Here is a 13,923-nt window from a genome sequence, read left to right as displayed (position 1 = left end):
ACAAGGAATGGTATTAGCAACAGCTATGGCAGTCTCCGGCACTGTGATCCTCCTTACTTTTTGCCTGCAGAAATCTTTAGATCAAATATCAAAGCCTTCTCAACAAGTCCTCCGTTCCTGCATATCTTCCGGTACACAACTATACAAACGATTGCATGAGAACGCACTGGTTTTTTCACATGATTAAAAGTGTTTCCTTTTTTTTCTTGGGTTTGTTTTTAAAGAAGGGAAGAAGAAGAATAAGAAGAAAGTGCGGTTCGCTGAGGATGTGATGGATCCAAGGAGCGATGGAGCCGAGTTCAGGAAGCAGCTGAAGAATCGTGTCGGGCCAACAATTCGGCAGCGTCGGCTTTGAATTCAACTCCGAAGTTCAAGAAATTCGGTGGAGGTAGAGATTTAGGAATCCCTGCTAATAGACTTGCTCTATACAATGGAATCCTCAGGGATCGTGTTGTTACTGAAAAAAAAACAAGAGACAGAGGAGGAACTTTCTGAATTGGAAGGAAGATCCTTATCGAACTCGGATATTCTAGCTAGAAGGTCGATCTTGTTAAGGGAAGCCAAAAAAACTCTGGAGTTAGGCAGAAGATTGGGGATACAGCTTTTAGGTCCAGAAGAGGAAGTGGTGCAATGTTGGAAGGATCGGATGGTGAGTCGATGGCGTTTTAAAGAAGTACAAGAGTCCGTTCATTTGCAGCGTGGAGGCCGAGAGTAGCGTTGAGGAATTTGTCCTGGAATTTCAGAGGTATGGGATCTCCGATGTCAAATTTTAGTTTTGAGAAAAGCTATAAGTTTTAATGGAGTAGATGTGGTCTTAATCCCAGAATCGAATAAGTAGATGTTTTTAGAATTCGAATCTAGGAAGTGGCTTAAAAGAGTGGATTGCAGAAATCTAATTATCGAAGTGTTTTGAATTGGTGCGGAGAAAAATTTTGGATTGAATTATCTCCAATGAGGGGTTCGATTACATGGTTTTGGGTAGTGGGGTGTTGAAGTCAACATAGGATTCTCTTGGGAATAGAGGCTTGGAGTTGGAAGGGTTAGTGTGCTCTTGTTTGTTGGTATGGCTTGGTTAGGAGGAATCAATCTGTCTATTTTGTGGAGGGTAGAACCAATCGGAAATAGATGCTTTGTCAAATCAGATTGGTAAGTTCAAAATTACATTTGTGGAGAGAAAATGAAATGGGATGGCAGCATGGTTGGTGAAAGATGGAATGTATAACGAATCAGTCTTTTAAGACTTGGTGGGGGTGAAAGAGAGGGAATTGGGTTTGCGGATCAGCGGACGAATCGAGGTTTGCTTCGCTCCGAGCTGTTCAATGCGTGGTGGAATAGTAGGCATCGAGTGGCTGCCTTGACGCCGTGTAGCAGCTTTTGTATGTATGTATTACCGCTAAACAATTTCAAGATGAATACATCCAGTCGAATAAACAATTACCATAACCTCGATTCAAGCTTCCAAAACAACCTTAAAACTTACCATAACCACCAAGCTTTGAATCAATCAAAACCTTTCAAGAATCTCTTTGCTGAAGGCCGACAAAATACAACTATCAAATTGAACAAACCAAGCGATCGATCACTTCAGAGCTAATCCACCACCGCCAAGGCCAATGGTGGTCCAAAGAACAACTTTCGCACATGAAGATCATTCATTCCATTGAGTATGCAATAGATAAGAAGAACACCATGCCACTACTGCTCATGGTTGACACGCTTCAAACATGAAGCACTATCGCACTCTACTAAAGAAAGACCACATTACATCAAAGAAAGATCCAAGCGTAGAACAGAGAAAGATCCAAACTATGATTAAACTCACTCAACCATGACCCGACCCGGTTTTTTAAAGATGATGTTCTGGTTGGATCGGATTTGACTTTAGGGTAAAAAATACCCGGTCCGAATGTACCCGAAAAAAATATAATTTTATCTTATATATTTAAGAATAATTATAATAATAGTCATCTATATATATATTTTTTAATTAAATTATTTTTTTATTGAATAAAGATAATATTTTTATTATTATTTCAGATTAAATCGGATCCGGTCGAGTTAGCCGAAACCCAACCCCATGACCATTAGAAATCATGGACTAAAACCAGTAACACAAGAATTGCAAAAATAATTTCTCCATTGGTCACTATGCAAAACCAGAATATCCCGAGCTTTGAGCCACCCCACACTGCAACTTTAATTCATAAAAAAGTTAAAAAGTCATACGTCACCTAAACAAAGCTCGAGCTTATCATTTTCGTTTCATATTCGGATTTATCATTTTCGTTTTAAATAAACAATTAATATAAATAAATTTGGATTTCATGTTACATCATTAGCATACCAATCGATTATAAATCCTTAATTTTTGTATATAATATCCTATTAAATTACTTAGATTTTTTTTTATAAATTCTTAGGCAAAGTTAGAAGTTAGAACTATGATGTTTGTAAATGGAGTAAACTAGGTTAAGAAGATCATCATCACCTCTGTAATACTCAATCTAAATTAATTAATTAATAAATCGAATACAAGAAACTAATTCTATATATATATATAAACACGTTTAAATTTATGTCGATTTAGATGTTGTAAGACTATCCATATGACACAGGCTCTAGTGGTGCCAAGTCTTGCAGTACCATAAATTTGAATAAATATAAAAACAGACAAAATATATATGTATAGGATGTTGAAATGTCAAAGCTTGGACGGCAGAAAATTGGTTCAAGTTAGGCACCTAATATTGCAATGTCAAAATTAGGTGCAACAATGTCAAAATTAGGTGCAATAATGTTTGAAAATTAAATGGGTAAATTATAAACTTTAGTCACTAAACTTTAGGGTATTTATAAGATTAGTCCTTAAGTTTCAACTATAAATACCCTAGCTCATTTAGCTTCAAAACCATCCCAAAGCATTCTAGCTTTCTTCCACTACTAGAGAGAATTTAGTGAGTTTTTTTAGAGTTGTTTTCTCCTTTTTATCACGAGAGAATTATCATTGTTTTCTCCTTGGTAGATTGAGAGAAGTTGTAATTCCTATTTTCTCATAGTGAAATTCTTCTACCGTTGCCCGTGGTTTTTACCCTATTTAATTTAGGGGTTTTTCACGTAAATTTTGTGTCTCTTTTTATCTTCATTTTTATTTTCTCAAATTATCAGTTGCGATTTTGCTCTATCCGAAAGCCGTCTTCCGCAACAATTGGTATCCGAGCTAGATTAGAGTGTGTAATATCTGCTTATTGTCTTTGTGGTTGCCACCAAAAGGTGGATCCTCCAAAATAAGAAAATAAGAAGTTATTACCCATTCTTTGAAGGTTCCAGAGAACTATTCACGATAGTGAAATAGTGAGAGCTATCCGTAGAAGAAGTTATGGCAACGAAATTTGATATTGAAAAATTCAATTGGAGAAATTTCTCATTGTGGAAATTGAAGATGAAGGTCATCCTAAAGAAAGACGGGTGTCTAGCGGCTATCAATGAAAGGCCGGTGGATTTCACAGATGACATCAAATGGAACGAGATAGACGGGAATGCTATGGCAAACTTTCATCTAGCATTAGCAGATGAAGTATTGTCAAGCATCGAGGAGAAGAAGACAGCTAAGGAGATATGTGATCATCTCACCAAATTGTACGAGGCCACATCGCTGCACAATAAAATTTTTCTTAAGAGGAAATTGTACACTCTTCGTATGCCAGAATCTACTTCAGTGACGAAGCACTTAAATACACTGAACACCTTATTTTCTCAGCTTACATCCTTAAGCTGTAAAATAGGAGAACAAGAACGTACTGAACTTCTACTTCAAAGTCTACCGGATTCGTACGATCAACTCATCATCAACTTGACAAACAGTAATGTCACCAGTCTAGTCTTCGATGACGTTGCAGCTGCTGTTCTACAAGAAGAAAATCGGCGCAAGAACAAGGAAGACAGACAAGTAAATCTGCAACAAGCAGAAGCGTTGACAACGATGAGAGGGAGATCAACAGAATGTGGCCAAAGCAGCAGTCATAAACATGGTAGATCGAAGTCGAGGAGCAAGAAGAATTTAAAGTGCTACCACTGTGGAAAGAAGGGTCACTTGAAAAAGGATTGTTAGAGTCTAAATAAAAACTCCAATCCACAAGGCAATACTGCAAACACTTCAGATGATGGAGATGTTCTATGATGTGAAGCGTCAACCACCATGGAAGGCAGAAAAAGATTTGCAGATATATGGCTCATTGATTCGGGAGCGACATATCACATGACCTCAAGAAGAGAATGGTTCCATCATTATGAACCTGTCTCAGGAGGATCTGTGTATAGTTGCAATGATCATACCTTAGAGATCGTTGGTGTGGGAACCATCAAATTGAAGATGTATGATGGAACAATTAAAGTTGTTCGAGATGTGCGGCACGTGAAAGGTCTGAAGAAAAATTTATTATCCTACGGATTGTTGGATAATAATGCTAGCAAGATTGAAACACGGAAAGGAATCATGAAGGTGTTCCGTGGAGCGCTTGTGGTGCTGAAAGGTGAAAAGATAGCTGCAAACTTGTACATGCTGAAGGGAAAGACATTGTTAGAAGCAGAAGCCTTTGTTGCCTCATGTAGTTCAGATTCTGCAATGGTATGGCATAAGAAACTTGGACACATGTCAGAACAAGGAATGAAAGTCCTTGTAGAGCAAAAGCTACTTCCAGGCTTAACAAATGTATCACTTATTTTGTGTGAGCATTGCATAACAAGTAAGCAGCACCTGTTGAAATCCAACACATCAAATTCTAGAGGCAAAAGTGTTCTAGAATTGGTTCACTCTGACGTATGGCAAGCACCAATAACATCCCTAGGTGGAGCAAAATACTTTGTCTCATTTATTGATGACTACTCCAGGAGATGTTGGGTGCACCCTATTAAGAAGAAGTCAGACGTGTTTTCAACTTTCAAAAACTTCAAAGCGCGGGTGGAACTTGATTCTGGAAATAAGATCGAGTGTTTCATAACAGATAATGGAGGAGAATACACAAGCGAAGAATTTGATGACTTTTGCAAGAAAGAATGCATCAAAAGACAGTTCACAGTGGCGAACACTCCTCAACAAAATGGAGTGGCAGAGCGGATGAACAGAACCTTGTTAGAAAGAACAAGAGCAATGTTGAGGGACGCAGGCCTAGAAAAATCATTCTGGACAGAAGCAGTCAATACCGCCTGTTATTTGGTGAATCGAGCTCCATCAACTGCAATAGAGCTGAAGATACCAATGGAGATGTGGACTGGTAAACCAGTTGATTATTCAAACCTCCATGTATTTGGAAGTATTGTGTACGTGATGTACAAGGCCCAAGAAATTTCAAAGCTGGATCCAAAATCCAGGAAATGCAAATTCTTGGGGTATGCTGATGGAGTAAAGGGGTATCGCTTGTGGGATCCCATTGCTCGCAAAGTGATCATTAGCAGGGATGTTATCTTTGTAGAAGATAAACTACAAAGAAAAGAAGGCGATGATAGCGCTGAAAAGTCATAGACTACTCAGATACATGTGGAAAAAGAGTTTGAAGAAGGAGATTCTTCTGAAGCAGAACTAGCACATGATGAACAAGAACCAGAGAGTTCTGAAGCTCCAACAACTCGTCAATCAGATCGTGTGAGAAGACGTCCCAATTGGCACTCAGATTATGTTATAGAAGGTAATATTGCATACTGCCTTTTAACAGAAGACGGTGAGCCATCAACATACCAGGAGGCAATAAACAGCTCAGATGCTTCACTGTGGGTGATGGCGATGCAAGAAGAAATCGAAGCCCTTCATAAAAATAATACATGGGACCTTGTGCCACTACCACAAGGAAGGAAGCCAATTGGTAACAAATGGGTCTTCAAAATCAAGCGAAATGGTGACGATCAAGTTGAGAGGTATCGTGCAAGACTGGTGGTCAAAAGATATGCTCAAAAGAAAGGTATTGATTTCAATGAAATATTTTCTCTTGTGGTTCGACTAACAACAGTTCGAGTAGTTTTAGCAATGTGTGCTACATTGAACTTACATCTAGAGCAACTAGATGTTAAAACAGCTTTTTTTCATGGAAATCTTGAAGAAGAGATTTATATGCTCCAGCCTGAAGGTTTTGAAGAAGACGAAAAGAAGAACTTGGTTTGCAGGTTGAACAAATCTCTGTACGGTCTAAAGAAGGCGCCGAGGTGTTGGTATAAGAGATTTGATTCCTTCATTATGTGCCTTGGATACAACAGACTTAATGCAGACCCTTGTGCTTATTTCAAGAGGTCTGGTGATAACGATTTTGTTATATTGATGTTGTATGTGGATGACATGTTGGTTGCAGGACCCAGCAAAGATAATATTGAAGAATTGAAGGCACAACTTGCTAGGGAATTTGAAATGAAGGACTTGGGATCAGCAAACAAGATTCTAGGGATGCAAATTCACCGAGACAGAAGTAATAGGAAGATTTGGCTTTCACAAAAGAATTACTTGAAGAAAATCTTGCCACGATTTAGCATGCAAGATTGTAAGCAAATTTCTACCCCTCTTCCTATTAACTTCAAATTATCCTCCAGTATGAGTTCTAGCAGTGAAGAAGAGAGGATGGAGATGTCTCGAGTACCGTATGCATCAGTAGTGGGAAGTTTAATGTTCGCTATGATATGCACAAGACCAGACATTGCACAAGCAGTGGGAGTGGTTAGTCGGTACATGGCGAATCCAGGCAAAGAGCATTGGAATATTGTAAAGAGGATCCTAAGATACATCAAAGGGACCTCAAATGTTGCATTATGTTACGGATGATCAAACTTACTAATCAATGGGTATGTAGATTCTGACTATGCAGGGGATTTGGATAAAAGCAAATCTACTACAGGATATGTGTTCAAAGTTGCTGGTGGAGCTGTAAGCTGGGTTTCAAAATTGCAGTCAGTTGTGGCTATGTCCACAACAGAGGCAGAATATGTAGCAGCTACACAAGCCAGTAAAGAAGCAATTTGGTTGAAGATGCTATTGGAGGAGCTTGGGCACAATCAAGAGTATGTCTCTTTGTTTTGTGACAGTCAAAGCGCCTTGCATCTAGCAAGGAATCCAGCATTTCATTCAAGGACTAAGAACATACGAGTTTAGTACCATTTCATTCGTGAAAAGGTGGAAGAAGGAACGATAGATATACAGAAGATACATACCAAAGACAACATAGCAGATTTCATGACGAAGGTGATCAACGCTGATAAATTTACCTGGTGTCGATCCTCTTGTGGTCTGTCAAAGACGTAAGCAACATGATGGTACAAGGTAGAAAGAATGGTGTGAAGATATGATTGTTCCAATCAAATCTTCAAGTGGGAGATTGTTGAAATGTCAAAGCTTGGGCGGCAGAAAATTGGTTCAAGTTAGGCACCTAATATTGCAATGTCAAAATTAGGTGCAACAATGTCAAAATTAGGTGCAATAATGTTTGAAAATTAAATGGGTAAATTATAAACTTTAGTCACTAAACTTTAGGGTATTTATAAGATTAGTCCTTAAGTTTCAACTATAAATACCCTTGCTCATTTAGCTTCAAAACCATCCCAAAGCATTCTAGCTTTCTTCCACTACTAGAGAGAATTTAGAGAGTTTCTTAAGAGTTGTTTTCTCCTTTTTATCAAGAGAGAATTATCATTGTTTTCTCCTTGGTAGATTGAGAGAAGTTGTAATTCCTATTTTCTCATAGTGAAATTCTTCTACCGTTGCCCGTGGTTTTTACCCTATTTAATTTAGGGGTTTTCCACGTAAATTTTGTGTCTCTTTTTATCTTCATTTTTATTTTCTCAAATTATCAGTTGCGATTTTGCTCTATCCGATAGCCGTCTTCCGCAACATAGGACATATTATGTTACGTTTAAATATATGGGTAAAGTAACCATTTAATACTTAAATTATCAATTTTGGTCCGTTTTAGTATTTAAATTTTTAATTTTTTAAAATCATACCTAACATTTAGTTTTTGTTTCATTTTTAATACGTAATGTTAAAAACTTAACACGTTCAGTACTTAAATTATCAGTTTTTTGTCCAATTAAATACCTAAACGTTCAAAAAAAATTCAAAATTAACATTAAATTTTGAACAAAATCTAAACTTTAAGTATGTTTTTGATAAAAAAAAATAAAGTTTAGATACTAAAACAAACAAAAACTGATAATGCGATATTAGTTTCATTTGTAAGTAAATTTAAATCATATATTTACATTTGACCAAAGCAATAGGATTTAGTAGTTAAAATATGAAATATAAAAAATCAATATTTTAATCAAATTCAGAATATCTAATTTTAGATCATGTGTATTACAGAAGTATCAAAATTTGAGTAAATATCTATTTAAAGATAATTCTCAATCATTTTACATTAAATATTCATATATTTGATATTTTTTACGCTCGAACCTAAAATCTTAAAAAATAACAATAATTATTTTATAACAAAAAATAGTTTGATTCATATTTTATTTAGGTTTTTTAATAAGGACTTAGCAAGTGAATATGATAAAAGACTTGGTTTTGCCGCGTGTGAACGGCATTCAACAACTGCTCCTCACAAACACATGGCTATTAATTAATCGACGCACAAAGCTTCTTTAACAACATCCACGAAACGTGTAACTCAGCCTCCACCACTCTCTATATATACTCTAATCAGAGGGAGGAAGGATAATCAAATACACATCAGAAACACAGAGAGATAAAGATCTATCTAAGGGGCGACTGTGTAATATAGAAGAGAACACAGTAAAATTATATCCAGGCAGAGAAGAAAAAATGGAGATGAAAAGCATGAGCACGGCAGCAGTACTTGTTGCTGTTGTTTTGGCATCAACTGTGTTGCAGAGCACAGATGCTGCGAATTACACCGTGGGAGACACCACTGGCTGGAGGGTCCCTCCCAGTGGTGGTAATAGTGACTTTTATGATGAATGGGCTGACAATAAGAACTTCTTCGTTGGGGATATCCTCGGTTAGTTTCTTATCTCAAAATCCAACTCCGTTGCGTTTCTCTTTGATTTTTTTTTCTTTTGTGACGAAGAATGTTCCAAATTCTTTTTTGCAGAGTTCAACTTTACTACCAACATACATAACGTTGCCGAGGTGACCGAAGCTGCTTACGACAGATGCAACGGTACCAATCCCATCTCCATACACAGTACCGGTCCGGCAAGCATTACCCTTAACAGGACCGGTGAGTACCACTTCATTTGCACTGTCCTAGGTCACTGCACCGGCGGACAAAAGCTAAGCGTGGATGTCCAAAGTGGCCCCGGGACTAATTCGACACCTGGTTCAACCCCCAACGGCGGTTCCTCTAGCTCAGCCTCATCCCCTGTTGCCGCCGTCTCTGTTGCCATCACGTCCGTCGCCTTAGTTCTGCTATGCTAATTTATGTTCAATCCTTTTGCTTGTTTTCTTTTCTATGTTATCAGTTCAGAGTTGTAGCGTATAAGAGAGACCCTTTGGATTCGTTTTGATTGTTTTAGTGATGGTGGAGTGTAGTGTTTTTTTTTAATAAAACGTTCGATCCATTCTATTTCTGAAAAAGATCAGACTCTTGTTGCGAGTAATGGCTGATGTGTTCCACAAAAAAACTAATCAAGATAAAGAAGAAATCGCCATCATATTTGGTTCTTGTTTTTCCTCCTCTCATTTCTTATTTTTCTTTTCTGAATGATCGGTGTCAAGAGGCAGCCCCACCGCCCAGCTTTTGTGAAATCTCATCAAGTTTTCTAATACTAAACGACACACCGACACCGACAAAACGACCTAGCCCTATCTTGATTGTATAATTTTTTATTTTATGTGATTAAATTGTATAATTTTTTATTTTATATGATAAAAAAATATTGTTATTTCGAACACTATACATACAAGGGTGAGCACCATAACTGTTCCATGTGGTTGCAAATTGAAAAAAAAACACTATACATACAAGGGTGAGCACCATAGTTTGGTAGATTTTGTCACTTTTTAGACCCATTTCAGTGCTTTTATTTAATAATGTTGGCAGCAATAAATTCATGGAATTATTTACGTGGTAATTCTGGAATTTTTATTTGGTAAATAAGATAAAATTATAAAGTTTTCTTTTTAAAGAGATAAAATTTAATTATATATAGAAAGATAAAAAAGTAAATTCCATTAAATGGAAGGCTAAAAAATTCACATAATTTATTGTCCCATAAACCAAGACCCCTGCATGGAGAAGCTAAAATTTCATTTTTAGGGGATGAGCTAAAATCGAAATTTATTAGGAGTATGATAGGTATGGGTCGGGTTGGATTTTTGGTTCATCCGGTCTGAATTTGACTCGGAAAATATATATTTTTCATTCGAATCAAACTTGACTTTATTTTTTTAAGATAAAATTCGAATTCGACTCGATTTTAAATAATATATTTATTTAAAATATTATTTTTATTCAATAAAAATAATATTTTAATTGAAAGAAAATAATATATAGAGAGGTATTATTATAGTTATTCCTAAATATATAACGTAAAATTATAAATTTTTTAGGTCGAGTCGGGTCAGGTATTTTTCACTCTAAACTTGAAACTGACCTGACCCAAATATAACCTTAAAAAACCTAACTCGATTCAACCGAATCCATTTTTTTAAAAAAAAATCGATCTAACCACATCAAATTATGTTGAAACCCATCGACTTCGGTCCCATGCCTATCCCAAATTAAGAGGTACAAATGCACAAATTTTCCATTAAACGCTTGGATTGAAGTGTAAAATGTTTGGATTAAAAACAAATTTAATTTTTTAAAATTAATAAAATGATATTGTTCGATTTGTAGAATAAACAGAGGAGTTGACGTAAAGATCTAGTAATGCTGATGTAATGATCTCTTGGATGTAATTAGGCTTGGTTGGTGAGACATACAAGGAATTACATTAAAGGAGAAATATACTACAAAAACTAAATTATACAATGATGTCAATAGAACGCCATTCTAGCTTTTATTTTTGGATTTTCCATTTCTTTATATGTATAAAAAGATGAAATAATGGGGGGAAATAACATATAAGGCTGCAGTAGAAAATATTTTTAATTATTTTTAGGGGCATTTCTCAATGTCTTGAAATAATGTGGTGAGGGGTAGCCTAGTGGGCAGGCTGTTTTGAAGCCTTCACTTTGTCCCTCAATGAGGACACTCTTATTGGGTTATTTTGTGCAAGGAACTCTAAACCCTAACAAATTAACTTGCATCAACGAAGTTCGTTTGCCAACTCGATCATTGGTTTCAACCCATGGTCAGATAATTTAGATTGATCGACCCGAGTGCTCCAACTAAAAAATAATGGCGTCTCTCCAATAAATTCTGTAGTAATAGGATTATTTAAAAATAAACCGTTCATAATACTTTATCCTCTAGCTCGGGGTCGAGTAAAATATCATTGCCAAGAGGCAAAGAAGGTGGAGTTCCAGGTAGGATGCAAGAAACGCCATTCTCGCCGGCACATAAATATAAAGCCTCTGCATCCCTGAGGATTGAATCAATGTCGATCTGACCACTCAGCTCATTGATGAATTTTAGGAGGGTGTCGAATTCCATATGCTCTTCCATTATCTTCCCTCGATAACGCTTCAATATAGCAACGCATACGACCAGATGAAGGTGCTCAGACGAATGACGCGTCCATAATACTTCCCACAATAACATCGTCTTCTCAAATTCGAGTTCCCTGATACATACGTTTGAGATCAACCGAAAAGTTAAAACATGTAAATCCATCTTCACGTTTCGGAGCGAACGCATATAAACAAAACAGGGATGTTAAGTAGGAACGTACGAGCACTACATGCATAAAAGAGTCTTACCTTTTGTACTGTAACAGAATCCAGCGGAAACAGATGAAATCATTCACGCAGTCCTTTTGCTTTAAGTAGTTATGCGATGGGGCATCTAACAACTCCACCAGCCACACTTGCCAAGGATTTCTCAATTTACTAACTTGAAATGCCACCTTCCAATGACAAGATATAAAAATAAACAAGGCATTGGATGCTTGATAACAATTGTATCAGTTAGAAGTCAATCATAAATCCCAGGATTGCTACTCTAATTATGGTTTTATTTCAGTTGATTAGGTTCCTATTTATGTAACAAGATTGATCCTAGTTTAAAAGGACACGTGAAATAATAAAGTCCTAATTTAGAATTTTAACAAGTCCTAAGGTTTCGGTCCAAGCAATTTATAAGAGAGACAAAGAATAAGACCTTAGATAACGCAAAAAGCTGAGAGTGCATGCCATTTTGGTCACGGTTAAAATTGGGCACAAGGCATTCCATCAATGTTGCAAAACACCAAAATGATTCAGATTCATCCTCAATTACAAACAAAATTGGGGATAACAGATCATTCATACCATGAAAAATAATAGACAAAGGGATGAAGTACGCAATCATTTAGAACACAAGTGATAAAAATGCATATATAATAAGGAGAAGCACATTCAGGCATTGAAAATGAAAACAAACTATATCATACTACGATATTATGACAGGTCAATTAGAAAATTGGATAAAGTACACAAATAGTCCCTCGATTATAGGGTACTATTTTATTAAGTGTTTCTAATATTAAAAAATATAAAATAGTCACCCGACTATAGAAGGTTGTTTTATTAAGTCCATTGACTATTAAAAGTTATAAAATAGTTACCTTACTATTCGTTATGTTCCGAATTTGTTATATTCTGTTAAAATATTGACAGTTATTTAAGCTGGACGTTACAATGATGAAAGAGATATGACATTCGTTTGATATTCTGAATCATATTTTATCATATCACAATCAACGTATTAACATTCAACTAAGAATATACCTCCAAAATATATGATTTAAACGTTAAACTTAGAAACGATAATGAATCGGATCGATTTTTTATTTTAGTAGGTTACAGGTGCTTTCTTTTCACAAACTAATCTCTTTCGTTCGATGTATCCATTTCTTTTACTCATGATGTTGCTCAGAAAGAAAGTGCAGTTTTTGTTAGCTAATTTGCAAATCTATTAACACTTCCGCTCGATTCAAAGCTATAATATTTTGCAGGGATAAATACATATTTAGACCTTCAATTTTTGATTTATTTTGATTTTGCCCCTCAGACTTTTATTATTAATTATACTTTGTGTGGCAATTTGAAGGTGTGATCACTTATTCAACGTAGCGCAGTAGGTGGCTTTGATGTTTTGTCACTAAAAGAGAGATTATATTTTTCTCTTATTATGCTGTGCCTTGAATTGTTACTTGTCTGGGCTTATATCAGTTTCTTGAATATCCACAAAGTTCACTAATGAAGACTTGTTTCTCTTTTTCAACGAGGGAGGTCGAAGTTTGGGAATAGTAAAAAAGTTGCAAATACATTGCATAAACCAATTGAGCCAAGCCACGTTTCTGACGCTTGAGAACCTCATACCGGAGGTAAATTACTCATTTAGTACTTAAATTATTAGTTTTGATTCATTTTAGTATTTAATCTTTCAATTTTTTTTCAAAATTATACCTAAAGTTTAGTTTATGTTTCATTTTAGTACTCATGTTCAAAATTTAACGTTAAGTTTTAAAGAAATTGAAAGTTTAGATAGTAAAACAGACAAAAACCTATAGTTTAGGTACTAAATGCGTTAAGTTTATAACTGTCAGAGTACTAAAATGAAATAAAAACTAAACATTAGACGTTGTTTTTAAGAAAATGAAAGTTTAAGTATTAAAACAAGTTAAAACTGATAGTTTATATACTAAATACCTGACTTACTCAATAATCTAATGTCCCTTTAAAAGTCCCCATAAAAGGTGAAATTGTATCCATTTGTGCGTGAATTTACAAAAGCAAGAGGTTTCTATTATCCACTTATTGCGGAACTTTTTTTTTGG

At 35.8% G+C, this 13,923-nt stretch overlaps 2 protein-coding genes across 2 annotated transcripts; one reads left to right on the top strand and one right to left on the bottom strand.

The window, feature by feature from the left end:
• Nucleotides 1–8,627: 8,627 nt before the first annotated feature.
• Nucleotides 8,628–9,574, top strand: LOC120182150 (stellacyanin-like). The gene is made up of 2 exons (XM_039187145.1): nt 8,628–8,996; nt 9,090–9,574. The coding sequence occupies exons 1-2, from the start codon at nt 8,801–8,803 to the stop codon at nt 9,413–9,415; spliced, it is 522 nt and encodes a 173-aa protein (XP_039043076.1). The 5' UTR covers nt 8,628–8,800; the 3' UTR covers nt 9,416–9,574.
• Nucleotides 9,575–11,396: 1,822 nt separating this feature from the next.
• On the bottom strand, nt 11,397–12,410 carry LOC120182171 (TBC1 domain family member 15-like). The gene is made up of 3 exons (XM_039187169.1): nt 12,265–12,410; nt 11,864–11,965; nt 11,397–11,727 (listed from the first exon to the last, which is right to left on the bottom strand). Exons 1-3 carry the CDS (start codon nt 12,408–12,410, stop codon nt 11,397–11,399), a joined length of 579 nt encoding a protein of 192 aa, XP_039043100.1.
• Nucleotides 12,411–13,923: the final 1,513 nt, after the last annotated feature.

Source organism: Hibiscus syriacus, unplaced genomic scaffold (genome assembly GCF_006381635.1).
Source record: "Hibiscus syriacus cultivar Baekdansim isolate YM2019G1 unplaced genomic scaffold, ASM638163v2 tig00112632_pilon, whole genome shotgun sequence".
Classification (NCBI taxonomy): domain Eukaryota; kingdom Viridiplantae; phylum Streptophyta; class Magnoliopsida; order Malvales; family Malvaceae; genus Hibiscus; species Hibiscus syriacus.
The sequence above is the reverse complement of the archived record's forward strand: the minus strand, read 5'-3'. Positions and strand labels throughout refer to the sequence as shown.